The 27839-nt window shown below is 44.6% G+C and overlaps 1 protein-coding gene across 3 annotated transcripts in view; it reads left to right on the top strand.

The window, feature by feature from the left end:
• Positions 1-27839, top strand: part of gtf2e1 (general transcription factor IIE, polypeptide 1, alpha) — a 112338-nt gene that overhangs the window by 68533 nt on the left and 15966 nt on the right. For all 3 annotated transcript variants that reach the window (XM_072513715.1, XM_072513713.1, XM_072513714.1), the window contains exon 3: positions 18185-18386. In XM_072513715.1, coding sequence (XP_072369816.1) covers positions 18185-18386 — 202 coding nt within the window. The remainder of the gene's footprint in view (positions 1-18184; positions 18387-27839) is intronic.

Here is a 27839-nt window from a genome sequence, read left to right as displayed (position 1 = left end):
AAGTCTTAAATTCAGATTTCTGAATTAATGACAACAGCAGTAAAAATGTGACGTAAATATGAAAAGCCATTTTGTGCTCCTACCGTTAAATATGCCTAAAATCATGGTGGATTTATCTTTACTTCCAAAAACCTCTTTGTAGTAAATGGTCATCACTCGTTCTGCAAAGTGGCTTATTTCGCTGCCCATCTATGCTGTCATCAGGATGCTTTTAACAACATGGCTAAGCTTTCAAATTTCCTCTTGACCTTTTATTTGCAGAAAAAAAGGTAAAAGACGTGCTAAGTGCAGGAAAGAGTTAATGGTTTGTTTCTTTCTCCCACTCCTGCCATTGTGAAATGACCCATGGAATTTATTCCATTCATCTTGCTGAAAGTAGACAAGAATCTTTTCCCTTGTAGTGGCAGATGGAAACAAATGACAACCTCAGAATTGAGCCCTTGCATCTAATTGGTAGGCAGGTGCTTTGACTGTGGGTGCCAACAAGCTGCCAAATAATCACATTTTTTAAAGCTGCACAGAAAATGTAAGATTTCTCATTCAATCCAGAGACATATGATAGGCCAATATTAGATAGTTTGTTACTTGCTGTGTGTGTGCTCCATAGAGTAAATACATTTGGAAGGTGATAAAACATTATTCCCCTGTCGCTGATGTGACAGACATTCTGCATTTAGAAATTGCTTATTTGTCTGCTCTTGCTCCGCACAAACAATAGACCAGTAAAATCTAATTCTCTACATGAGCTGATGTCACTGATTGCAGTAGAATTTCCTTACCATTCACAAGTCTTTGAAAATGCAGCAGAGCTCAATTGAAATGCTTAAGCATGATGAACACCCATGTGATTAAGCTTGAGATGTAGAAAGTATTGAACAAATTGTTATCTTGTTTTGCTTATGGTACACTTGAATTTTTTTGAAATTATATTAACTGATTTTTTCCACATTTGGAATAAAATGTTCTGGAGAGGTCCTTGTATTTGCTTGTGCCAGAAATCCCTATTTGTAATTAAACATGGCATCCTTTCTAAAACAGCCTACAGGCACTGAATATGTTTTTGTTTCTTCTCCCCTCCTTTGCCAAACAGCAAGTACATTGTTGTACACAGAAAAATGACGTTTATTTGTACATCTTATTTGTAGTCCTAGTTAAACTCCATTCAGGTTGCAGAGAACTTGTATAAATTCAATCTCTAATGTTTACATTGTATTTTATCACCGAATTGGTACAGGTGCTATATTGAACTACATTTTCCTATGCTGCAGTGCACCTCCAGTAAGAAAGCCGGAATTTTAATCTGTAGAGCTCTGAGATTTGAAATAGATTTTTTTCGAGTCTTGTGCTTTATTCAGATTGCTCACAAGGAAGTAAATTATTAATTGAGGTACACTGACTGCCTCATTGGAAAGCAATCCGAGCAATATCAAGTTTCCCCTACCCACAACCACCTTCCTTTCATTTGAGTGATAAATCTGTTGTTTTTCAGTTAAAAGTGCAGTGTAGATTAGTGTCTGATTGGCTGAAGCTGCCCCCACCCTAATTGCTGAGAGGCAGTTATCTGGCAGTCACCTGAGGCTTGTTAAGGGGCATAAAGGTACACATTGTATTCTTCTCTTTGAAGTTTGTGTGAGTCATCCTAAAGTTTGTATAAAAGACAGACAGAAAGCGCACTTAGTAAGCATAGCGCAGATCAAAGAGACACAGCCTGAGTGAGTGAGACACAAACAGAGCGAGAATTTGAAAGTTGGTAATTTGGTACAGTGAGGTAACCAGGAAAGGTAAGTGATAAATCTAATTCTGTTGTTTTTCAGTTAAAAGTGCAGTGTAGATTAGTGTCTGATTGGCTGAAGCTGCCCCCACCCTAATTGCTGAGAGGCAGTTATCTGGCAGTCACCTGAGGCCTGTTGCTATTTCTAGCTTTAGTCTATTTGCTCTGTTTCCGTCACCTTTGCTCATGAGTCGCCAGGTATCTTTATGATACCGCCACGTGGTTCAAGTTCAGGTTATGATTAATAACACAGCACACCGCTTAGTAAGGATTAAAACAACGGTCATTTATTATATACAACAAGCAATATTAATACCCTAATACTACTTTCTATATAATAAACCTATCACTACTATCCAATACTTAACTTAGGAAGAGCCCACCAGGTCAGGGAAACGAATGGCTTGTCCAATCAAATCTGGCCCGCGGGATTCAAAAGGCTGCTACAGGTCTGTGGCTAGGTGTCTCTACCGGATAGCGATCGTTGGATTCAAACTTACTGCTACTGGTGGCTGGTCTTGCGAAGGTCTCGAGCAGGCAAAGATGAGAGAGGGAGATCTGAACTTGGACCTTTACTTTTATAGGGCCCAGGGGCTTCCCGCCTCCCGGGGCGGCCCTTGACCCTGAGTCCCAAGTGATTGGATTCTGTCCTCAGTCTCTGGGGTCGATGTGTCCAATGGTGAGGCGATTCCTTGATCGGGGGGTGGTTGCTCACCTGTCTTTGTTTCGGCCACTGCAGGCGCCGACAGGTCTGGCCCGGTATTCAATTGCTAATATGTTGCAATTGTTCCCGGGGATAGCCGATTTAACTGTGGATGTCTGAGTAGATTAGGTGTAAACAGTCCTGAATGCAACTGCGGATACCTGGGTTGATGGGCTGTTGATAGCCCTGAGTATCGATCTGGGCTACGTTCCCAGAGCTGAAGCTGCAAACCTGTCTGCAGCTGTCTGCTTGTGTCTTCTTGGCTGCTTTTCCCAGCAGTCTTTCGGGTTAGCCGTTTTAAACTGGGTTTTGGCCAGATTAATCGGAACGCAGCCATTTTACATGGCTACAGGCCTGTTTAGGGGCACAAAGGTACACATTGTATTCTTCTCTTTGAAGTTTAAGTAGTGTGAGTCATCCTAAAGTTTGTATAAAAGACAGACAGAAAGCGCACTTAGTAAGCATAGCACAGGTCAAAGAGACACAGCCTGAGTGAGTGAGACACAGACAGAATGAGGATTTGAAACTTGGTAATTTGGTGCAGTGAGGTAATTCGGTGAAGAGTGGGAGAAGGTGCTTTTTCCCTACTGTTTTGTAGGGGGGGGACTGAAGTGACATCACAGAAAAGCTGTGACCTGAGTGGCTGGTTAGGAATCTACACTAAATCAAAAAAATTAAGCATTGGTAACTAATTAAACATAATTACTTAATTATAATTTAGAGGGGTATCGAAGCCAGAGATCGGAGAGTACTATATTTATCTTTCACATTTATAGTATAAATCTAGTGCTAGGAAACAGATAGTTAACAGGAACTTAAAAAAAAACATTTTTAAACTTAAATTTACTAATTAATTGACGCAATGTCAGTTAGAGGGGTGCTGTGCTCTGACTGTGAGATGTGGCAGGTCCGGGAGGCTTCCAGCGTCCCGGATGGCTTCATCTGCAGAAAGTGCACCCAACTGGAGCTCCTCACAGACCGCATGGTTCGGTTGGAGCAGCAATTGGATGCACTTAGGAGCATGCAGGTGGCGGAAAGCGTCATAGATAGCAGTTATATAAATGTGGTCACACCCAAGGTGCAGGCAGAGAAATGGGTGACCACCAGAAAGGGCAGGCAGTCAGTGCAGGAATCCCCTGTGGTTGTCGTCCTCTCGAACAGGTATACCCCTTTGGATACTGTCGGGGGGAATAGCCTATCAGGGGAAAACAGCAGCAGCCAGAGCAGTGGCACCACTGCTGGCTCTGATGTTCAGAAGGGAGGGTCAAAGCGTAGAAGAGCAATAGTAATAGGGGACTCTATAGTCAGGGGCACAGATAGGCGCTTCTGTGGACGTGAAAGAGACTCCAGTATGGTATGTTGCCTCCCTGGTGCCAGGGTCCAGGATGTCTCCGAACGGGTAGAGGGCATCCTGAAGGGGGAGGGCAAACAGGCAGAGGTCGTTGTACATATTGGTACTATCGACATAGGCAGGAAGGGGCATGAGGTCCTGCAGCAGGAGTCCAGGGAGCTAGGCAGAAAGTTAAAAGACAGGACCTCTATGGTTGTAATCTCGGGATTACTCCCTGTGCCACGTGCCAGTGATGCTAGAAATAGGAAGATAGAGCAGCTAAACACGTGGCTAAACAGCTGGTGTAGGAGGGAGGGTTTCCGTTATCTGGACCACTGGGAGCTCTTCTGTGGCAGGTGTGACCTATATAAGAAGGACGGGTTGCATCTAAACTGGAGAGGCATAAATATCCTGGCCGCGAGGTTTGCTAGTGTCACACGGGAGGGTTTAAACTAATATGGCAGGGGGGTGGGCATGGGAGCAATAGGTCAGAAGGTGAGAGCATTGAGGGAGAACTAGGGAATAGGGACAGTGTGGCTCTGAGGCAGAGCAGACAGGGAGAAGTTGCTGAACACAGCGGGTCTGGTGGCCTGAAGTGCATATGTTTTAATGCAAGAAGTATTACGGGTAAGGCAGATGAAGGGTGCAGTCACAATGTTGGGGGTTTACTACAGGCCTCCCAACAGCCAGCAGGAGATAGAGGAGCAGATAGGTAGACAGATTTTGGAAAAGAGTAAAAACAACAGGGCTGTGGTGATGGGAGACTTCAACTTCCCCAATATTGACTGGGACTCACTTAGTGCCAGGGGCTTAGATGGGGCAGAGTTTGTAAGGAGCATCCAGGGCTCCAAGGCATCCAGGGCATCCAAGGTTCCCGAAAATTGCCGTATTTATCCTTCTTCCTCACAGGAACATGCCGGTCCTGAATTCCTTTCAACTGACACTTGAAAGCCTCCCACCTGTCAGATGTTGATTAAAACAATATGTAGACAGTCCAATTAGGGAAGGGACGGTACTGGACCTGGTATTGGGGAATGAGCCCGGCCAGGTGGTAGAAGTTTCAGTAGGGGAGCATTTCGGGAACAGTGACCACAATTCAGTAAGTTTTAAAGTGCTGGTGGACAAGGATAAGAGTGGTCCTAGGGTGAATGTGCTAAATTGGGGGAAGGCTAATTATAACAATATTAGGCGGGAACTGAAGAACCTAGATTGGGGGCGGATGTTTGAGGGCAAATCAACATCTGACAGGTGGGAGGCTTTCAAGTGTCAGTTGAAAGGAATTCAGGACCGGCATGTTCCTGTGAGGAAGAAGGATATATACGGCAATTTTCGGGAACCTTGGATAACGAGAGATATTGTAGGCCTCGTCAAAAAGAAAAAGGAGGCATTTGTCAGGGCTAAAAGGCTGGGAACAGACGAAGCCTGTGTGGAATATAAGGAAAGTAGGAAGGAAATTAAGCAAGGAGTCAGGAGGGCTAGAAGGGGTCACGAAAAGTCATTGGCAAATAGGGATAAGGAAAATCCCAAGGCTTTTTACACGTACATAAAAAGCAAGAGGGTAGCCAGGGAAAGGGTTGGCCCACTGAAGGATAGTCAAGAGAATCTATGTGTGGAGCCAGAGGAAATGGGCGAGGTACTAAATGAATACTTTGCATCAGTATTCACCAAAGAGAAAAAATTGGTACATGTTGAGTCTGGAGAAGGGTGTGTAGATAGCCTGGGTCACATTGAGATCCAAAAAGACGAGGTGTTGGGCGTCTTGAAAAATATTAAGGTAGATACGTCCCCAGGGCCTGATGGGATCTACCCCAGAATACTGAAGGAGGCTAGAGAGCAAATTGCTGAGGTCTTGACAGAAATTTTTGGATCCTCACTGTCTTCAGGTGATGTCCCGGAGGACTGGAGAATAGCCAATGTTGTTCCTCTGTTTAAGAAAGGTAGCAAGGATAATCCAAAGAACTACAGGCCAGTGAGTCTTACGTCAGTGGTAAGGAAATTACTGGAGAGAATTCTTCGAGACAGGATCTACTCCCATTTGGAAGCAAATGGACGTATAGTGAGAGGCAGCATGGTTTTGTGAAGGGGAGGTCGTGTCTCACTAACTTGATAGAGTTTTTCGAGGAGGTCACAAAGATGATTGATGCAGGTAGAGCAGTGGATGTTGTCTATATGGACTTCAGTAAGGCCTTTGACAAGGTCCCTCATGGTAGACTAGTACAAAAGGTGAAGTCACATGGGATCAGGGGTGAGCTGGCAAGGTGGATACAGAACTGGCTAGGTCATAGAAGGCAGAGAGTAGCAATGGAAGGATGCTTTTCTAATTGGAGGGCTGTGACCAGTGGTGTTCCGCAGGGATCAGACTTTGCTCTTTGTAGCATATATAAATGATTTGGAGGAAAATGTAACTGGTCTGATTAGTAAGTTTGCAGATGACACAAAGGTTGGTGGAATTGTGGATAGCGATGAGGACTGTCAGAGGATATAGCAGGATTTAGATTGTTTGGAGACTTTGGCGGAGAGATGGCAGATGGAGTTTAATCCGGACAAATGTGAGGTAATGCATTTTGGAAGGTCTAATGCAGGTAGGGAATATACAGTGAATGATAGAACCCTCAAGAGTATTGAAAGTCAGAGTGATCTAGGTGTACAGTTCCACAGGTCACTGAAAGGGGCAACACAGGTGGAGAAGGTAGTCAAGAAGGCATGCGGCATGCTTGCCTTCATTGGCCGGGGCATTGAGTATAAGAATTGGCAAGTCATGTTGCAGCTGTATAGAACCTTAATTCGGCCACACTTGGAGTATAGTGTTCAATTCTGGTCGCCACACTACCAGAAGGATGTGGAGGCTTTAGAGAGGGTGCAGAAGAGATTTACCAGAATGTTGCCTGGTATGGAGGGCATTAGCTATGAGGAGCGGTTGAATAAACTCGGTTTGTTCTCACTGGAACGACGGAGGTTGAGGGGCGACCTGATAGAGGTCTACAAAATGATGAGGGGCATAGACAGAGTGGATAGTCAGAGGCTTTTCCCCAGGGTATAGGGGTCAATTACTAGGGGGCATAGGTTTAAGGTGAGAGGGGCAAGGTTTAGAGTAGATGTACGAGGCAAGTTTTTTACACCGAGGGTAGTGGGTGCCTGGAACTCGCTACCGGAGGAGGTGGTGGAAGCAGGGACGATAGTGACATTTAAGGGGCATCTTGACAAATACATGAGTAGGATGGGAATAGAGGGATACGGACCCAGAGTGTAGAAGATTATAGTTTTGTCGGGCAGCATGGTCGGCACGGGCTTGGAGGGCCGAAGGGCCTGTTCCTGTGCTGGACCTTTCTTTGTTCTTTGTTGAGTGGAGCTGAAGTTATGATTAGGAACTGTGTTAAGCAAGCCAAAAACTAGAGTCAGTAAATAAGATGTTTAGTAAAGTATTTGTTATACGGTTTGCATCTCCAAGCATTTGCAAGCACAGTGGACTGGTTTTCTTATTTCTTACAAGATGGTGCTCAAACAAACTCTACTGTCACAGTAATGAAACCGCTTATCTGATATGTATAACTTCATTCTACTGTTGAAAACTTAAAAAGACAAAGTAGGTTTAAAAAGACAGAGTAGCTTGAAACTGGATCTTTAGAACCTATCCATATGGACAGGATTATATCTCCAGTTAAACCATAATACATTCCTGAATGTATGGACATAGATTGTAGATCACTCATGGAAGCTGACCACAAAAAAAGAAGCAATTGTCTTTGGCCCCTAGCCACCAGTTTCTCCATGGCCTTGCTCCGTCCTATCACTGTAATCTTATCCAGCCCTACACTCTCCGAGATATCTACCTCTTGAGCATACCCGATTTTAATCGTTCCAACATTGGCAGCCATGCCTTCAGCTGCCAAAGCTCCACAATCTGAAATTGCCTCGCTAAACCTTTCCACCTATCTTCCTCGCTTTTTTCCTTCAATTTCTTTGGCCCATAACTCCTTATGCGGAGGGATATCAACTTGGTTTGATAATGCCTTGAAATGGTTTATTACGTTAAAAGGGCTATATAAATAATTACTGCTGTTGTCAGATGTAGTCTGCCAGGGAATTCAAAATGCATTGAGCATCATCTAATGATAATAGCATGTTTAGAGACCTGATAGAGATGTATTGGGTTTATCTATGTGGAGTTTTACTGTTCCCTCTTGAAAGTTATTAAGCTTTTAAAGAATGACTTTGCATAATGGAGGAAATTGTAAATTCAATAATATGTCAGCTTTATAATAGAAATTAAAGGGCGTATATCAATGGAAGCATTTCTGATTGAACCAGCCTGCTCACAATTTTGGTGTCATATTTGATCCTGAGCATTTATCCCCTCCATCACCAAGATTCTACCTCTATCTAAATAATATCACCTGCCTCAGTCCATCTACTGCTGAAACCTCATCCCTGCCTTTGTTACTTCCAGTCTTGACTATTCCAATACTCTCCTGGCTGGCATACCATCTTTCACCCTTTGTAAACTTGAACTCATTCAAACCTCAACTGCCTCAATCCTAACTCATACCAAGTTCTGTTCTTTTATATTTTTGTTCTTCCTGACCAACATTGGCTTTTGGTTCAGCTTCAATGGCCATGTTCCTAACTCTGTTATCTCCTCCAGGTCTACAACCCACTGAGAAATCTACATGCTTCCAATTCTGGCCTCTTGTGCATTCCTATTGAAGTGACGTGGGGCATGATCTGCAAACTTGCGGATGATATTAAGATTTGCAAGAGTGTTTGGATTGTAGACCATGCTAGATGGCTTCAGGTTAAATGTGTTGTTTGGCCTCATGACTGGAAATTATGTTTGATTTGGAAGAGTGTGCGTTATGCATGTAGGCAAAACAAATGTTGAACACCCATCAGGGAAAGACGTTAAAGAAAGTGGAGAAAAAAAAGAGCCAGGCATTCTAATGCATTCTGTTATGATTCCAGTTGATATAAATGGACGGGAAGATCCCAGAATGGAACCCTGACTCAAAAGACCGTAACTTTGTAAAATAAAACATGGAGAAACCGAGTCAAGGGACTGTTAATTAGCTTTTCACAACAAGAAAAGCATTTATTAAACGTGAAAAATTTGGATTATCATTCTGCTTTTCGGATGAACACGGTTTACAAAGTACATCTTAATCTACAGTGGTCTCCATTCTTTTGTAAAAAAATATTTTTATTCTCCTTTTTCACATTTTCTCCCACATTTACACCCATCAACAATAAACAATAATCAGCAAGATATGTCAATCCCCATAATAACAACGATCCCATCCGCCCACCAACCCCCAAACCTCAGCCCGCATGTTTACATAAACAAATGACAAAAAGGAATCCGGGATTACCCGTAGTCACCCTTAATCTACACAGCCCCCCCCCCCACTAATGTTCGATGTTATCCAGTTCTTGAAAGTGCATAATAAATAGTGCCCATGACTTGTAGAACCCCTCCGAGCTTCCCCTCAGTTCGAACTTAACCTTCTCAAGGGTCAAGTATTCCAACAGGTCCCCCCGACACGCCAGGGCACTGGGTGGAGAGGCTACTCTCCATCCCAGCAGGATCCGCCTTCGGGCGATCAACGAGGCGAAGGCTATAATATCTGCCTCCGCTCCCGTTTCCAACCCTGGCTGGTCCGACACCCTGAATATGGCCTCCTGGGGACCCAGGTCCAGTTTCACACGCACCACCTTGGAAACTACCCCAAACACCTCCTTCCAGTACTCCCCTAGCTTTGGACAGGACCAAAACATATGAACGTGATTCGCGGGGCCCCTCCTGCAACGCTCACATACATCCTCTACTCCTTCATCCTCGCCCTCGTGAGGTGCGCTCTATATACCACCTTCAACTGTATCAGCCCCAACCTTGCACATGAGGTGGAGGCATTCACTCTCCGGAGCACCTCACGCCAGACCCCCTCCTCTTTCACCTCTCCCAGCTCTTCCTCCCACTTTGCTTTGATCCCTTCCAGTGGTGCCTTATCCTCTTCCAAAATAGCTCCGTGCACCGCTGACACTGCCCCCTTCTCCAATCCCCTTGTCGTCAACACCTCCTCCAGCAATGTGGAGGCAGGTTCCTCTGGGAAGCTCTGTACCTCCTTCCTGGCAAAATCCCGAACCTGCATGTACCTAAACACTTCTCCCTGCTCTAGCCCATACTTCCAGCTCCCTCAATCCTGCAAACCGACTCCGAAGAAACAAATCTTTTAGCGTCTTAATCCCCTTCTCTTCCCATTTCCGAAAACTTCCATCCCACCTCCCTGGCTCAAATCTGTGGTTCCCCCGAATCGGCATTTCCCTTGACCCTAAACCCAACACGAAATGTTGGCGAAACTGCCTCCAGATTTTCAATGAAGCTATTATTACCGGACTCCCTGAATATTTCCCCGGAGCTACCGGGAGCGGCGCTGTTGCAAGTGCCTTCAGCCCAGACCCCCTGCACAAACTCTCCTCCATTCTGACCCACTGAGAATCCACCCCTCTGACCCAGCTCCGCACTTTCTCCACATTCGCCGCCCAGTAGTAGTACAACAGGTTCGGGAGACCCAAACCCCCCTGCCTGCCTTCCCCTCTGTAGCAGCACCTTTCTCACTCTGGCCACCTTACCTCCCCATATGAATGAGGTAATCCTTCCCTCAATCTCCCTGAAAAAAGACTTTGGCAGGAAAATCGGTAGGCATTGAAAAATAAACAGGAATCGCGGCAACACATTCATTTTAACCGCCTGTACCCGACCCGCCAGTGACAGAGGAAGGCCATCCCACCTTGCCAGATCGGCTTTCACTCTCCCCATCAAACTAGTGATGTTGTACCCTGCTCTACGGAATGGCAGCCCCCCCCGCCCCTATCCCCGGCCGAGACACCACAAAGTACTCACTCTTGCCCAGGTTCAACTTGTACCCCGAGAAAGCCCCAAATACCCGCAGTAGCTCCAATATTCCTCTATTGACGCACTCGGCTCCGACACATACAGCAGCAAGTCGTCGGCATATAAGGACATCCTATGCTCTATCCCCCCCCCGCACTATTCCTTTCCATGCTCCCGAACTTCTCAATGCGATGGTCAATGGCTCAATCGCAAGTGCAAACAGCAGGGGGGACATAGGACATCCCTGTCTCGTCCCACGGTAGAGAGAACAGTATCTCGAACTGATATTATTTGTGCGGGCACTCGCCTTCGGTTCCTTATACAATAGCTTTACCCAGTTCACAAACCTTGGTCCAATCCCAAACCGCTCCAGCTCCGCCATTAGGTACCCCCATTCTACCTGATCAAACGCCTTCTCGGCGTCCAATGCCACAACTACCTCTGGTTCCTTTCTTTCCGCCGGTACCATAACAACGTTCAAAACCCTCCTAATGTTCGAAAACAGCTGCCTCCCTTTCACGAACCCCGTTTGATCCTCCCCTATCACCTTCGGAAGGCACTCCTCCAGCCTACCCGCCAGTACCTTCGCCAACACTTTTACGTCCACATTCAGAAGTGATATGGGCCGATACGACCCACACTCCGTTGGATCCTTATCTTTTTTTAATAACAGGGAAATTGATGCCTGCCCCAAGGTTTGCGGCAACACCCCCTTCCCTATCGCCTCCTCAAACATCCCCACCATCAGGGGTGCCAACCTATCCTTACATTTTTATAATATTCCACAGTGGTCTCCATTCTAAACTCCAAGTGAATGTTTGTGGATTTCTCCTCAGAATTCTCCATCCCAGATGGTTGTCACGTGAGAGTTTCCAAACTCCTCTCCCAAATATACACTTTAAGATTTTTTCTCATAATTATGCTTTCCAAAATCCAAATGACAGTTTTAAACAAAACTTCTGCTCCACTTTTAACATTGAATCCACTCAAGGATTGTACGCCGACCCGTTTAGGATTTCTTTGTCTTGACTGCTATGCAAACTGCTCATAATTGCTCGAGCTTGCGATTTCCAGACTGTATTAAAATTATATCAAAATGTTTCATTTACCTCTGAAGTCTGCTGTCTACTTTAAATCTAGTTACTGCATTTATATCTTTAATGCAGAACACTTTGATTACTCTTCCTTGAATTCTTCTGAACTATACCTTGGCCTCTGTTCCCTTAACTCCAGGCATCTTGGGCGCTTTTCTTCATTTCTCTAGTTTTCTTAACTAGCTGCTCTTCAGATCTCTGCACTTGCTTTCTTCCCATTGTACGGCTTTTCTTCTAACAAAGCTGTGAGAAATGTTCCCTCTCTAGTCTTCAAAAACCAACTGCTTCTTGCAGAGCTATGAGAGCGTTCTCTCTCATTACCTAGCTTCAACTGCAATCAAATTAACTAAACTAAAACTTAAAAGCTTATCTACCTTACAAGGTTGCAACACCCACATGCTTGCTTTTTATTTATTCTTCACGCCATAGTCCTCTCTAAGCACAATAGAAACATAATTGGAACTTAACCAGCCCTCCCCCACCGCATGAATTTAACTATGGGTTTTACCCTTCTAGGCACAGAAACATTAAGTTAAATCTACTTAAAACAGTACCTTATTTATAATGTTTACTATACAGATATAAATCCCTTAAAAGGCAGCACGGTAGCACCGTGGTTAGCACTGTTGCTTCATAGCACCAGGGTCCCAGGATTGATTGCAAGCTTGGGTCACTGTCTGTGCGGAATCTGCACGTTCTCCCCGTGTCTGCATGGGTTTCCTCCGGGTGCTCCGGTTTCCTCCCACAAGTCCCAAAAGACGTGCTGTTAGGTGAATTGGACATGCTGAATTCTCAGTCCATGTACCCGAACAGGCGGCGGAGTGTGGCGACTAGGGAATTTTCACAGTAACTTCACTGCAGTGTTAATGTAAGCCTACTTGTGACGCTAATAAAGATTATTATTATAAAATATCTTTATTTTTTAAACAATCCTTTGATAAAGGTACATAATCAGTGTGCTGTGAAGCGTTGTCTACAGCAAATAGGGTTTTGGGTTGCATTCATAGGGCAGTTGACTATTAGATAAAGGTGTACTATTCTGATCTCATGTAGCCTGGCCTCACTTGGAATACTGCATCCAATTTATGTTCTCCTCAGATGGCGGGTGATGTTGTGACTCTGGGAAGGGTGCAGGACAGGGATTCCCAAACTGTGGGTTATAGCCTCCAATGGTGTTGCGGGTTGAGCAATTGAGGTTGTGAGCTGAGGGACCGCAATGGCGACTGTGGGGCTGAAAACATTTAACAATCCTGAAATTGGCTGTGAGGCCTCCTTTATTCCAATGGGTTACGGCTCGATCACTTACAAAATGTAGGTGTCTTGGATGTTTCTTTATTGTATCTCTAATATTTGAAACCCCCCGACCCACTCAATACATCTCCTTCCCACCCCTCGCAATTTTCACTCTGGGGTTGCACCAAGTGTGGAGCATTAAAATGGGGTCCCAGCAGGAAAACATTTGTGAAATACTGGTGTAGAAGAGGACCAGGAGGCTAATTGTTGTTGTTGCGATAGGACGGCATACAGGGGAACCCTAATGAGGAAGTACACAGACACTGAGTGCATTGTCAGGCCTGCCTATACCCTTCTGTCACTATCATTGAGCAGTTTGCCTCCAACTTGGCGGAGGGCATCACACAGAGTGCTCTCTCTCTCTCTTTCTCTCTCTCTGCAGCTTCTATTCGAATCTCATCCAGTGGCACTGCAACTTCTGCCTCCATACTTGATGAAACTTCAGCCCCATATTTGATATTCATGGTGGGTAGGCCTTCAAATGTCTGAATATGGTAACAATGATGCCAAATCCAGGAACTTAGCGCAATGCCTACAAAAACACTCCAGAGTACTTCTACAAACTTTGCAATACCAAAAGTAAATCATCTTAGCTGCTAGTTGGGTGCCCGGCGTTTTGAATAACGCTAGTGAGGGTTCCCTCTTGCAACTGAACAAGCCTACTTGCGACAATAATAAAGATTATTATTATGTTTTTTTGGTGAATTTGTCCTGATCGACTACTGAAGGGCTGTACTGTAGTCCTCAAAGTGTGGTCTGCAGGATAGTTCGCAATTGAAGTCACTTATTTGCAGTGCAATGGCCACTTGTCTAATGTCACACAATCAGACTTACTCTAACTCTGCAGCATGAGTCGTCATAAGTGTAAGCATCATCAATATAGTTTTATAAGCAAGATTCATGCAGCTGCAAGATAGGAGTTTCAACACTTCTGGCGCTGAAAACAATTAAGAGGAACTGACTGAACAGAGTCCGACATGAAACTAAAGCTCTCCAGCTTGGAATTAGACATCATTCCATCAAAAGTAGTGGCGTTTCCCCCATTAATTCTGATTTTTTTTGTGGTGGCAAGCACAAGCAGTCCATAGAATTCATAGAATTTATAGTGCAGAAGGAGGCCATTCGGCCCATCGAGTCTGCACCGACCTTTGCAAAGAGCACCCTACTCAAGCCCACGCCTCCACCCTAACCCAGTAACCCCACTTAACATTTTTTGACACTAAGGGCAATTTATCATGGCCAATCCACCTAACCTGCACATCTTTGGGCTGTGGGAGGAAACCGGAGCACCCGGAGGAAACCCACGCAGACACGGGGAGAACGTGCAGACCCTGCACAGACAGTGACCCAAGCCAGGAATCAAATCTGGTATCCTGGAGCTGTGAAGCAATTATCATAGAATTTACAGTGCAGAAGGAGGCCATTCGACCCATCGAGTCTGCACCAGCTCTTGGAAAGAGCACCCTACCCAAGGTCAACACCTCCACCCTATCCCCATAACCCAGTAACCCCACCCAACACTAAGGGCAATTTTGGACACTAAGGGCAATTTATCATGGCCAATCCACCTAACCTGCACATCTTTGGACTGTGGGAGGAAACCGGAGCACCCAGAGGAAACCCACGCACACACGGGAAGGATGTGCAGACTCCGCACAGACAGTGACCCAAGCCGGAATCGAACCTGGGACCCTAGAGCTGTGAAGCAATTGTGCTATCCACAATGCTACCGTGCTACCCAGTCGGGCTGGTAAGTGGTCATGGGATTGCCTTGCCTTAGTGGTCTGTTGCAAAACATTTGAGAAGCACTGATGTGGTAGTAACCCTTTGAGTGTTGCTAAAAAAAATACACTGAAAGTGCTGTCATTAGGTCTTGCCAAATCCAAGCCTGTTTGTAAGACAGAATTACTGATTGTGATTTAGTGAAGTATTGATTTCACTACATTACTGGATATATTTTGTATGTATAAGTATATTTCATTGTGCAAGACGATAGATACCTCACAGTGCTATTGTAGACAGAAATGCTTTTAAAGTTGCAGTGGCTTTAATCTTTCTGCCGAGACTCTCCAGATGGGAAAGATGCAGGATCCTCGGCAGTCTGGGTTGCATGTCTTGGGGTTGGTGCCATCTGTTTTCCGTCCCCCTCACTTTGTTATGCACATGAGAAGGACTGATGCTTTCATTCCTGCGGAGAGCAGCATCAAGGGGAGCTCTAGTACGTGCAGTGCCTTCGTTTGACAAATCCTGGCTCTGTCCTAAAATAAACGAAAAACAGATGGCAAAGTGTATAATTCACATCCTGACACAGTTACGTGACCTGTTATCTGCTGGTCTGAAGTAGGTTTTGTGTTATGCAGCCTAAGAGCTTTAAAAGGTTGATGGAGAAAAATATTCTACATTTCCCACTTAATGGAAAGCCATTTCAGTTTTCGCCATGTATGTATTGTTTCTGTCCTGCATTGTAATTTCACTCTACTTGTGTCGTATAAGAAACTGCTGTTTTGTTCTATTGTGTTCTCTATATCAAGGTTCAAAATGCACAGCAGCAGCAAGTGAATTTGCCTCTGAAAGCCCCCAAAAAGTCCTGGAAAAGTGAATCATAGGGACAATCAATAAAATAAATCTGTGTGGAGCTGCTCCTCCAATCACAGGCTGTTTCTCTTCTGTGTTTGCGCTTGTGAGCCTATCAGCAGAAAACGTGGGAGAGAAACAGCTTGTAATTGGAGGAGCAGTGGGAAGATGTATGGCAGTACACCAGCCTGAGCCCTGGAATGGCGGCCAGGAGAGGCTGTGAATGGGGGGAGAACGGTTTTAAACTTGTTGACAAAGGAATACAGGGAACCAGGAAAGCTTGAAGTTACTGAGATAATGAATTCCTCGCCAATTAATGTGAGTTCTCTAGTTTAAGGGTACGTATGTTCATCAGTGTGGGGAAAAATTTAGTGAATTCTTTGTAGTGAACGCCGTGTTAATTGGATATTTTAATACTGAACCATTTTCTTTTATAAGAAAGAGTTGTACTTGTGTGTTATCACATCTCCAAAGGTTTCACACTGAGTCACTTTGAGATGCAGTGACAGTGTTGGAGACAAACATGCAACCATTTTACCTGTCCTACAGTTTCAGACCGTAATCAACAACTTGCATTTTTATCATGCTTTTTGTAATCTTAGTACCTCCCAAAAGGCTTTACAGTCAATAAAATACTTTCTAAGTGTGGTCGGTGTTATAATGAAGGACATGTAATGAGGAAAATTATCAGTTGGGGAGTCTACGACTATGGAGCATAATCTGCAAATTAGAAGCAGATCTTTCAGGAATGAAATTAGGAAACACTTCTACGCACAAAACATTTGGAACTCTCTTCCACAAACATCAACTGATGCTAGATCAGGATCAATGTTTGATTAGTTATTAAATTTAAATCTGTGATGAAGTTCTGGGATGCAGTAAAAAGGGTAGCGACTGCCTGGTTAAAATCTTCCAGCTTTGTGCAAATTCAATGAAAATGAATTAGCTGGCCTCACCGGTCTGTGGAAGTTGTGCCAATTTAAACATTGTGGTGTCTAGGAAATTACTGCTTTCCTTTGATTTTGTGGCTTTATATTTAATGGAGGGGTGTTGATTATTGATGGTACTGATGCATTCTTCTGATTCTGCTTCTCTAAGGGCCCAAATATGTCAACACAAATACAGAAGTTATCACCTATGAGTTAGTCAGAGTTAAAAAGAAGCCCCGACAAACCAAAAATCAAAAAATAGCCCTCGAGAAAATACCAGATCAATGTGAGTCAAAGAATGTCTATTCATTGCCAAGGACCATGCATTATAATAATGACGCAACCTCAGTAGATACAATATTTTTCAGTAACTGTATCCACTCCACTCTGCATATCAAGAAAATGGTTAAAAAATGGGCCATAGTATTGATTATGGTAAGTGGAAAAGCGCAAACTTGCCCATTCTTCTGTGGACTGCAACAGTCCCTTCTTTTGCGTTTCATCATATTCTTTATCGCTCTCATCATCCACAGAACTCTGGCTTTGGTTCCCTTTTTGCTCTTGTTCGAAAGTACCTAGCCTGTATCGGAAGCATCTCCTCCTTAAAGATCTCCCATTGTTCCATTACAGTTTCCGCTGTCAGTCTTTGGTTCCATTTACCCTGGCTAGACCCCTTCTTATTCAATTAAAATTGGCTCTCTTCTAATTTAGATGTTCTATTTTAGATTGTTCCTTGCCCTTCTGCATTGCCGGTGATACAATGATCATTCTTACCCAAGTATCCATCCACTTGGTCCATCTCATTCCCCAGCAACAACTCCAACAAAGCTTCCTTTCTAGATGCTCTGAGAACATTGTGATCTAGGAAGAGTTTGAGGCCACCTTTCATAAATTCCATTCCCTACTTGCCCTTTACTCTAACACTACCCTAATTAATATTTGGGTGATTAAAGTCATCCAAGATCACCACTCTATAGTCCTTGCACAATCTATAATTTCTCTCCAGATTGTTCCTCTACCTCTCTCTCGCTATTGTGAAAGTACCCGTTTTGCCTCTCAGCCCTACTAAACTTCCACACCACCTCCCTTTTCCCTATCTAACACTCTGAACACTTTTTATATCCTTGAATATTAAGCTCCGAGTCCACACCATTTTTAAGCCATGACAACAGATTCCCACACAATTCTTTGTGCTTGTAGCTCATCAAACCTATTCACCACGCTCTGTGTGTTTTCTCAGGGTCAGTACTTGATCTGCTGCGATCTAATATGATTCTACATAGCTACAGAGCCATCTGTACTATGTTGGTTTCCAAAAGCGGAACCACTCCTGTATCAATCCCACCCATGACTGTTTTCTTGGTGTCATTGTGTGGGTCCTGCCTCGCCCCATTTACTTAGATCCTCATGTTCTCACAATCATTTTGAGCTGTTCGTAGTGCCATTGACATCCACTGTTTTTCATTGATGAACTTAAGCCTAATTATCACAAGGAAACAACAGCTGGTACAGAAATCTTGGAGTAAGATTTGTGATAATTCATTGACGACATGGCATTCATACTGTGGTGAATGTTAATAGAAAATTCCTTTCTGTCCTTGCAGGAACATTCCGATGCACCTTCTGTCACACTGAAGTGGAAGAGGATGAATCTGCGTTACCAAAGAAAGATGCCAGAACTCTGTTGGCAAGATTTAATGAACAGATTGAACCAATCTATGCTCTATTGCGAGAAACTGAAGATGTTAATTTGGCCTATGAAATCTTAGAGCCAGAACCAACAGAAATTCCATCGCTTAGGGCAAGGTTAGCTTGTGTTCTTTTTGGTTTTATATTTCTATCCTACAAAGTAGGAAGGCCTAAATAGAAAGGCCTAAAAAAAAACGTAGCTGTGTCATTAGTAGTCTACGCTTGTAAAAGGTGAACTTTAGGCAGCTTTTGCTTTATTTATGAAGAATGTACTTTGGGCTTACCTCCCCAATTGAAGCTTACTTAGAATCTCAGGATAAACTTGAATCCTACTCCTAGCACAACTTATGAAAACCATAAGGTAAAAACGGCAAAGAAAAGAATTTCAGCCCAAACAGTTTTATATATGAGACTTACTTTGGCTGTTATCATTCTGTTTTTTTTAAAATTGGTAATGTGTTCATTTCTAATTTGAATCTTTCAGTGTGTTCATAGCAGTAGGTCGAAATTATTTAATAAATCTTTATATTTTTTAATGGGAGCTTGTGTCTAATCACTTCAAATTGGGTTCAAGTCCCATTCCAGGTTTAACATAAATATCAATGCTAACAATACAGTGCAGTACTGAGGGAATGCTGCCCTACTGAAGGTGCTGCTTTTCAGTTAGGACATTAAACCGAGACCCCCATCTGCTGCTTCACGGTGCCGAGGACCCGGGTTCGATTCTGGCTCCAGGTCACTGTCCATGTGGAGTTTGCACAATCTCCCCGTGTCTACGTGGGTCGCACCCCCGTAACGCAAAAAGATGTGCAGGGTAGGTGAATTGGTCACACTAAAATTGGGGGGGGGGAAATTGGATACTCTAAATTAATTAATTAATTAAAAAATTAAGAAATATGGTCATTGTGTGAAATCAAAGTTTTATCAGCATGTGAGCAGATAAGCAGTTTGACTAAATACTACAAACAATTAACTTGCATAACTCGGCTATTAATCTATTATATTGATTACAAAAGTAAGGAGGTTTTGCTTCAGTTGTACGGAGCATTGGTGAGAGCAAATCTAGAGTATTGTGTACAGTAAGTCCCCTTATTTAAGGAAAGATGTAAACGAGTTAGAAGCAGTTCATAGAAGGTTTATTCAACTGCCAGGAATTGGCGAGTTGTCTTTTGAGGAAAGGTTGGAGAGGTTAGTTTTTTCCACTAGAACAGTGATCGACAACCTAGGCTAGTGAATGGGTTATACGAGTGATCACCTTCACCTCCATGGGCTGCAAGGTTGAAATCGGGCTTGTCGACTAACCGTGACCCGATGAATAAGATTGAGTACACAAAGTACGCTTGGTACTACAGTAATTACTTCCACTCTATGCTTTGTTGAATATTTCATAACGAGTTTTAGCAAATGTGTAATCATTCATATATTAGTAGAACTGACTTCAACTGGTAAAAACAAAATAAATATTTACGCTTTGGAAGCAGAGGGAACGTATGGCTCTCACAGTCACTGTTGTGTGCAATCAGCATGCACCTCACTTCATTTGCCCTTGCTTTATGTGCGTATCACTTCAGTCATACCAGTAGGAGAAAAACTGCATGGCTAGAAATCAGCAGTATGTGGCAACACTGCGCATGGACAACAGTCAACAAAACGTCCCAACTTAGAACCCAAATGGACCATATTTGGCCCCAGGGCTGCCGATTGCACTAGAGTTTCGAGGTTTGAGAGGCGACTTGATTGAAACCTTTAAGATCCTGAGGGGTATTGATAGAGTGGACTTGGAGAGAATGTTTCCTCTTGTCGGAGAATCTAGAACTAGGGGGTCACTGTTTAAAAATACGTGATCGCTTATTTAGGACAGAAACTAGGAGAAAGGTTTTCTCTGAGGGTTGTAAGTGTCTGGAACTCTCTTCCTCAAAAGACAGTGAAAGCAGAATATTTGAATATTTTTAAGGGAGAGCTAAATAGATTATTAACAAAGAGGTGAAATGTTAATAGGGTAGGCGGGAATGATCTTATTGAATGGTGGAGCAAAAAAAGGGGCTGAGTGGTCTACCCCTGCTCCTAGTTTATATGTAGTTGGATGAACTCTGAAATCAACAGCATTTGTGAAACACATCATGACCACTGGCACTATTTTGTATATGTATGAAGGAGGTTGAGGTCCTTTATTTGAATAAATTAGTTCTGTCACACAGACAGACTTCCCAAAGGCAAGACTCTATTTATAAGGATTTGAGTACCAGTTAATTACAAGTTTACCCAGCTGCAACAGACGTGGACACCAGATGTGACTCCATAGGTCAAATTGACGGTTTATATGCTTTAACCCTTTGAAACTGGTTCAAACTATTGTTGTATTTAGTTTGCCTTCAACATTTTGTTGCTTGCCACTGTAAATGAGGTTGCAAATAAATCATGCCCAGCACGACTGATATCAGTTACCTTCTGAAGTGAGTTGGTTGTATAGTAGGAACCCTACATTTAACCCAGAAGGCGTGATCACCCAGAGTGCACTGTCCCTTTGTTTCCTTCTGTGCTGCAATTATTCTATGTAATTACTCTAATTAGAAACAGTGCGTTCTGGGTGAATGGTGGCTGACAAGACATTGACAGAGCGAGGTCACAAATCAGTGAGAGAAAGTGAGAATTGGAAGGGCCTCCAGAACCATAAATCAGCAAGAGAAAATGAGAATTGGGGATGACAGAGTGGAGCCATACCAACAAGGGAAAGCTAGTATTAGGAGGGACAGAGCAGAGCCGTATATCAGCATGGGAAAGCTAGTATTGGGAGGGATAGAGCAGCGCCGTATATCAGCAAGGGAAAGCTAGTATTGGGAAGGATAGAGCAGAGCCGTATATCAGCAAGGGAAAGCTAGTATTAGGAGGGACAGTGCAGAGCCGTATATCAGCAAGGGAAAGCTAGTATTGGGAGGGATAGAGCAGAGCCGTATATCAGCATGGGAAAGCTAGTATTGGGAGGGATAGAGCAGAGCCGTATATCAGCATGGGAACGCTAGTATTAGGAGGGACAGAGCAGAGCCGTATATCAGCAAGGGAAAGCTAGTATTGGGAGGGACAGAGCAGAGCCGTATATCAGCAAGGGAAAGCTAGTATTGGGAGGGATAGAGCAGAGCCGTATATCAGCATGGGAAAGCTAGTATTGGGAGGGATAGAGCAGAGCCGTATATCAGCAAGGGAAAGCTAGTATTGGGAGGGACAGAGCAGAGCCGTATATCAGCATGGGAAAGCTAGTATTAGGAGGGACAGAGCAGAGCCGTATATCAGCAAGGGAAAGCTAGTATTAGGAGGGCCAGAGCAGAGCCGTATATCAGCATGGGAAAGCTAGTATTAGGAGGGACAGAGCAGAGCCGTACATCAGCAAGGGAAAGCTAGTATTGGGAGGGATAGAGCAGAGCCGTATATCAGCATGGGAAAGCTAGTATTGGGAGGGATAGAGCAGAGCCGTATATCAGCATGGGAAAGCGAGTATTAGGAGGGACAGAGCAGAGCCGTATATCAGCAAGGGAAAGCTAGTATTCGGAGGGCCAGAGCAGAGCCGTATATCAGCAAGGGAAAGCTAGTATTGGGAGGGATAGAGCAGAGCCGTATATCAGCAAAGGAAAGCTAGTATTGGGAGGGATAAAACAGAGCCGTATATCAGCAAGGGAAAGCTAGTATTAGGAGGGACAGTGCAGAGCCGTATATCAGCAAGGGAAAGCTAGTATTGGGAGGGATAGAGCAGCGCCGTATATCAGCATGGGAAAGCTAGTATTAGGAGGGACAGAGCAGAGCCGTATATCAGCAAGGGAAAGCTAGTACTGGGAGGGATAGAGCAGCGCCGTATATCAGTAAGGGAAAGCTAGTATTGGGAGGGATAGAACGGAGCCGTATATCAGCAAGGGAAAGCTAGTATTGGGAGGGATAGAGCAGCGCCGTATATCAGCATGGGAAAGCTAGTATTGGGAGGGATAGAGCAGAGCCGTATATCAGCAAGGGAAAGCTAGTATTGGGAGGGATAGAGCGGAGCCGTATATCAGCAAGGGAAAACTAGTATTAGGAGGGTCTACAGAGTGAAGCCATAGATTTGTAAAAGAAGTGCTTCCCATAGTTTTGGTGCCCATGCTTGAGGAAGGATATAAATACATTAGAGGTGGTTCAGAGAAGTTTCACTAGGTAGATTCCAGGGAAGAAGGATTTGCCTTATGATGAAAAATTAAGCAGTTTAGGTCTTTACTCGCTGGAGTTTAGAAGAATGAGAGGAGATCTAATTGAGGTATATAATATACTCAAGGTCATGGGCAGGCTAAAATTAGAGCAGATGTTTCCCCTTGTTGAACATTCTTAAATGAGAGGCCTTGGGTTTAGGCTAACGGGAGGCAGATTTAAAACAGAAATGAGGAGGAATTACTTCACTCAAATGGCCATGAATCTGTGGAATTCTCTACCCCAGAGTGCAGTGGATGTCAGAACAATATTTAAATTTAAGGAATAGGTAGATGGCTTTTTACTTGGTAGTGGGATGAAGGGTTATGGGTAGCGGGCAGGAAGGTGGAGATGAGGCCCAGATCAAATCAGCCATAGTCATATTGAATGGTGGAGCAGGCTCGAAGGACTGAATTGTCTACCTACTTCCTAGTTCTTGTGTTATAAAAGTGACGATTGGGAGGGACAGAGTGAACCCATAAATCCAAAGAGAAAGAGAGTACCGGGAAAGACAGAATGGAGCCATAGATACATATGAAAAGAGAGTACTGGGAAAGATAGATCGGAGCCATCGGTCTGTAAGAGAAAGAGAGTACGGGGAGAGACAGATCGGAGCCATCGACCTACAAGAGAGAGAGAGTACTGGGAAAGACAGATCGGAGCCATCAGTCTGTAAGAGGGAAAGAGAGTACAGAGAGAGACAGATCGGAGTCATCGGTCTGTAAGAGGGAAAGAGAGTACAGAGAGAGACAGATCGGAGTCATCAGTCTGTAAGAGAGAGAAAGAGAGTACTGGGAGAGACAGATCGGAGCCATCGACCCGCAAGAGAGACAGAGAGTACTGGGAAAGACAGATCGGAGCCATCGATCCGTAAGAGAGAGATAGAGAGTACTGGGAGAGACAGAACGGAGCCAGCAATCCGTAAGCGAGAGAGATAGAGAGTACTGGGAGAGACAGATCGGAGCTATCAATCCGTAAGAGAGAGATAGAGAGTACTGGGAGAGACAGATCGGAGCCAGCAATCCGTAAGCGAGAGAGATAGAGAGTACTGGGAGAGACAGATCGGAGCCATCAATCCGTAAGAGAGAGATAGAGAGTACTGGGAGAGACAGAATGGAGCCATCAGTCTGTAAGAGAAAGAGAGTACTGGGAGAGACAGAACAGACCCATCGATCCATAAGAAAGTTAGAGAGTACTTGGGAGAGACCGAACGGAGCCATCGGTCTGTAAGAGAGAGAGAGTACTGGGAGAGACCGAACGGAGCCATCGGTCTGTAAGAGAGAGTACTGGGAGAGACCGAACGGAGCCATCGGTCTGTAAGAAAGAGAGAGTACTGGGAGAGACAGATCGGAGCCATCGGTCTGTAAGAGAGAGAAAGAGAGTACTGGGAGAGACAGATCGGGGCCATCGGTCTGTAAGAGAGCGAGAACGAGAGTACTGGGAGAGACAGATCTGAGCCATTGGTCTGTAAGAGACAGAGAGAGAGTATTGGGAGAGACAAATCAGAGCTATCGCTCTGTAAGAGAGAGAGGGAGTACTGAGAGAGACAGCTCGTAGTCAGCCTGTAATCAGTAGCTGGTCAGAGCCCTCATTTAGAAACAAATTCTGAAATATGATATTAACGGTAATTGGCTAGTGAGTATTTGCTAATCATCTATCTAAACTAGGGAATTTCAATCTGGGAATGCAGAACTTTTATTGCAACCATACGAATATAAGCACAAATGAGACTAGAATCGTTCATTAAAATTTATTTCAGAAAATAATCAATTGCTGAGTTAATTAGAATACAATATATATGGCACGGAAGGTGATGTGATGCAGCTGCAGTTTGTGGAAGCTGATGGATGCCAGTGTGTTCCACGGAAAAATAATCTGCAGTAAGCATCTGCAGCCCGAGGAATCTTGGCTCAGCTCGCAGCTGAGCTATAGACACTACGATGCCTCAGGGAGGGAGCCAGTTCTGCACATTCTGTTTCAGAAGGCAGTCATACCTCATGGGCACGTCAGACAGGTATGGGCATCAAAAAGCGGAGAAGCCTCAGCCATTGCAATTGTCCAGCGGGTTCAAGGCCCATGCTGTTTATATGGATTAATAATAATCTTTAATGTCAGAGCAGGAACTAGGAGGTGGATTAGCAAACAGACCATGGGGTGTGGTATACAAAACCATTCAAGCAGGGGGAGTAAATAGGAATGTGGTAGATGGGGGAAGTATGGTCAGAGATAGACGCAGTTCTCTGCAGCTGGCAACAAGAGTGCAAAAAGCTACGTTGCCTGCCCAGTGCCAAGGTTTGGGATATCTACTTGACTGGAGAACTTGCAGTGGGAGGGGGAGGATCCAGTTGTCGTGGTCCATCCACTTTGTTACCAGTGAAGTAGTTAGGACTACGAAACAGGTTCCGCTTAGGAAATATTTCAGCTAGGGGCTAAAATAGAAAGCAGAACTTAAAAGGTAATGGGCGGGATTGTCCAACCCCCCACCGGGTCGAAGAATCTCCGGGGGGCGGTGTGAATCCCGCTCCGACGCCGGCTGCCGAATTCTCCGGCGCCGTTTTTTGGGCGGGGGCAGGGATCGCGTCTCGGCGGTCGGGGGCTGTTGGCAGCGGCCCCCTCTGGCGATTCTCCGGGCCCCGATGGGCCGAGTGGGCGTCTGTTTTCGGCCGGTCCCGCTGGCTTGAAATACACAAGGTCCATACCGGCGGGACCTGGCTCTGAGGGCGACCTGCGGAGCCCTCGGGGGGGGGGGCGGGGGGGATCCGGTCCCCGGGGGGGGGCACGGTAGCCTGGCCCGCAATCGGGGCTCATAGATCTGCGGGCGGGCCTGCGCCATGGGGGCACTCTTTCCCTCTGCGCCAGCCTCTGTAAAGCTCTGCCATGGCAGCGCGGAGAAGAAACCCCCTGCGCATGCGCAGGGATCACGCCAGCGGTTCTGTGCATGCGCCAGAACACGCTGGCGCTCCTGCGCATGCGCCAACTGGCGTGCCGCCAACCACTCCAGCGCCGGCCGAGCCCCTGAAAGTGCGGAGGATTCCGCAACTTCCAGCTGGCCCAACGCCGGAGTGGTTCACGTCACTCTTTGGCGCCGGTATGGCCCACCCGCCGGTTGGGGGAGAATCCCGGCCCATATCTCTGGCTTATTATTTGAGCCATGAACAAATTGCAATAGGGTAAATAAGGTTAGAGAGTTAAATGCATGGCTCAAAGATTGGGGTGTGGGACAAATGGATTTCAATTCAAGGGGCACTGTCACCGATACTGGAGAAATAGGACCTGTACCGTTGGGGCTGTCTTCACCTGAATCTCATTGGGATCAGGTGTTTTGGCGAGTAGTATAATTCGGGTGATGGAGCTATAAAATAAATAGTGGAGGTGAAGGATCATGTGAGGGAAGATGTGGTAAATTAAAGGGAAAGGATAAGGCAAGATAGCAATTGGAGTAATGACAATCCGAGCATGGCAGGAATGAACAGAACGTGAAGAGTGCAACAGCAGGTAAGGCCAGAGTTTGCTAAAATAGTAAAAAGTCAGAACTAAAGTCTCGAATCCGAATGCTTATAGCATTCATAACAAAACAAAGAAATTTTCAACTCAAATAGAAATCAGCACCTATGATCTGATAGCCATGAGAGAGATGTGGCTCCAGGTTGAGACCTGAATATTCAAGGATACTTGACATTTCAGAAGGGCAGGAAGCTAGGAAAATACGGTGGGGTTTCTCTGTTAATTAAGGATGACATTGGTACAATTGTGAGGTGAACTTCATTCTAAAGATCAATGTGCAGAATAACTTTGGTAGAGATCGGAAATAGCAAAGGGAGGAAGTCAATTATGGGAGTAGTTTATAAGCCTCCTAACTATCAATGCTTTAGGGTAAGGTATACAGAAATAATTAATGGGAGTTTGTGGGAAATTGTGGGCAGTAGTCAGAGGTGATTTTAATCTACATAAAAATTGGACGAACCAAATCGGCAAAGGTAGCCTGCAAAATGAGTACATAGAATATTTTTGGAACAACTTCTTAAAACGGCATGTTCTAGAACTAACCAGAGAGCAGGATATTCTAGAGCTGGTAGTGTGCAACGGGGCAGGATTAATTAATAACCTTAATAATAAAGGAGTCTCTCGGTAGCAGTGATTATAACATGATTGAATTTTGCACTCCGATTGAAGGAGAGGAGAACGGTCTAAGACTAGTGTTTTAAACGTAAAGATAATTACAGGGCTTTAAAGACTGAGCCGGTTAAAGTGAACTGGGAAATTTGATTAAGGGTGGGTCAGTAGGGATGCAGTCGCAGACATTTAAGGAGACATTTCATAACACTCAGCAAAGATACATTCCAGTAAGAAGGAAAGATTATAAAGAGACAAATACACCATCCATGGGCAACTAAGGAAATTAAAGATAGGAGCAAATTGAAAGAAATAGCGCACAATTCTTCAAAGAGAAGATTTCACAGAATTTTTAAATCAGCAAAAGATAGCTGAAAAAGAAATGAGGAGGAAAAAATTAGAATATGAGAGAAAGCTAACTAGAAAGAATTTCTACAAGTATTTAAAAAGGAATGAGTGTTTGTCCTCTAAAACTAAAGAGAAAATGCTGCAAAATCTCAGCCGGCCTGGCAGCATCTGTAGGGAGAGAAAAGAGCTAACGTTTTGAGTCCTTTGCCTAAAGAGTGAGTCTGAGGAATTGATAACGGAAATAAGGAAATGGCAGAAGCATTGAACAGATGTTTTGCGTATTTTCACTGTAGAAGACACAAATAAAATATTTGTAAATCGAAAGGTGAAAGGGAGGAAGGAGCTTACAACTAATAAAAGTACCGGGGAAGGGATACTGAGAAAATTATTATAACAAAAGGCTAACAAGTTATCAGGACCTGGTGGGCTTCATTCGCGGGTCCTAAAAGAAACGACTGCGGAGATAGTAAATGCATTGGTTGCAATTTTCCAAAAGTCCCAAGATTCTGGAAAGTACCCATCAGATTGGAAAATAATAAATGCAGCTCCTCTGTTCAAGAAAGGTACGCGGTACATACTCGTGCGACTCGGCCAACGTTGTCTACCTCATACGCTGCAGGAAAGGATGTCCCGAAGCGTGGTACATTGGCGAGACCATGCAGATGCTGCGACAACGAATGAACGGACATCGCGCGACAATCACCAGGCAGGAATGTTCCCTTCCAGTCGGGGAACACTTCAGCAATCAAGGGGATTCAGCCTCTGATCTCCGGGTAAGCGTTCTCCAAGGCGGCCTTCAGGACGCGCAACAACGCAGAATCGCCGAGCAGAAACTTATAGCCAAGTTCCGCACACGAGTGCGGCCTCAACCGGGACCTGGGATTCATGTCACATTACATTCAT

Source organism: Scyliorhinus torazame, chromosome 8 (genome assembly GCF_047496885.1).
Source record: "Scyliorhinus torazame isolate Kashiwa2021f chromosome 8, sScyTor2.1, whole genome shotgun sequence".
Lineage (NCBI taxonomy): Eukaryota > Metazoa > Chordata > Chondrichthyes > Carcharhiniformes > Scyliorhinidae > Scyliorhinus > Scyliorhinus torazame.
This window is presented reverse-complemented; position numbering and strand designations above follow the sequence as displayed.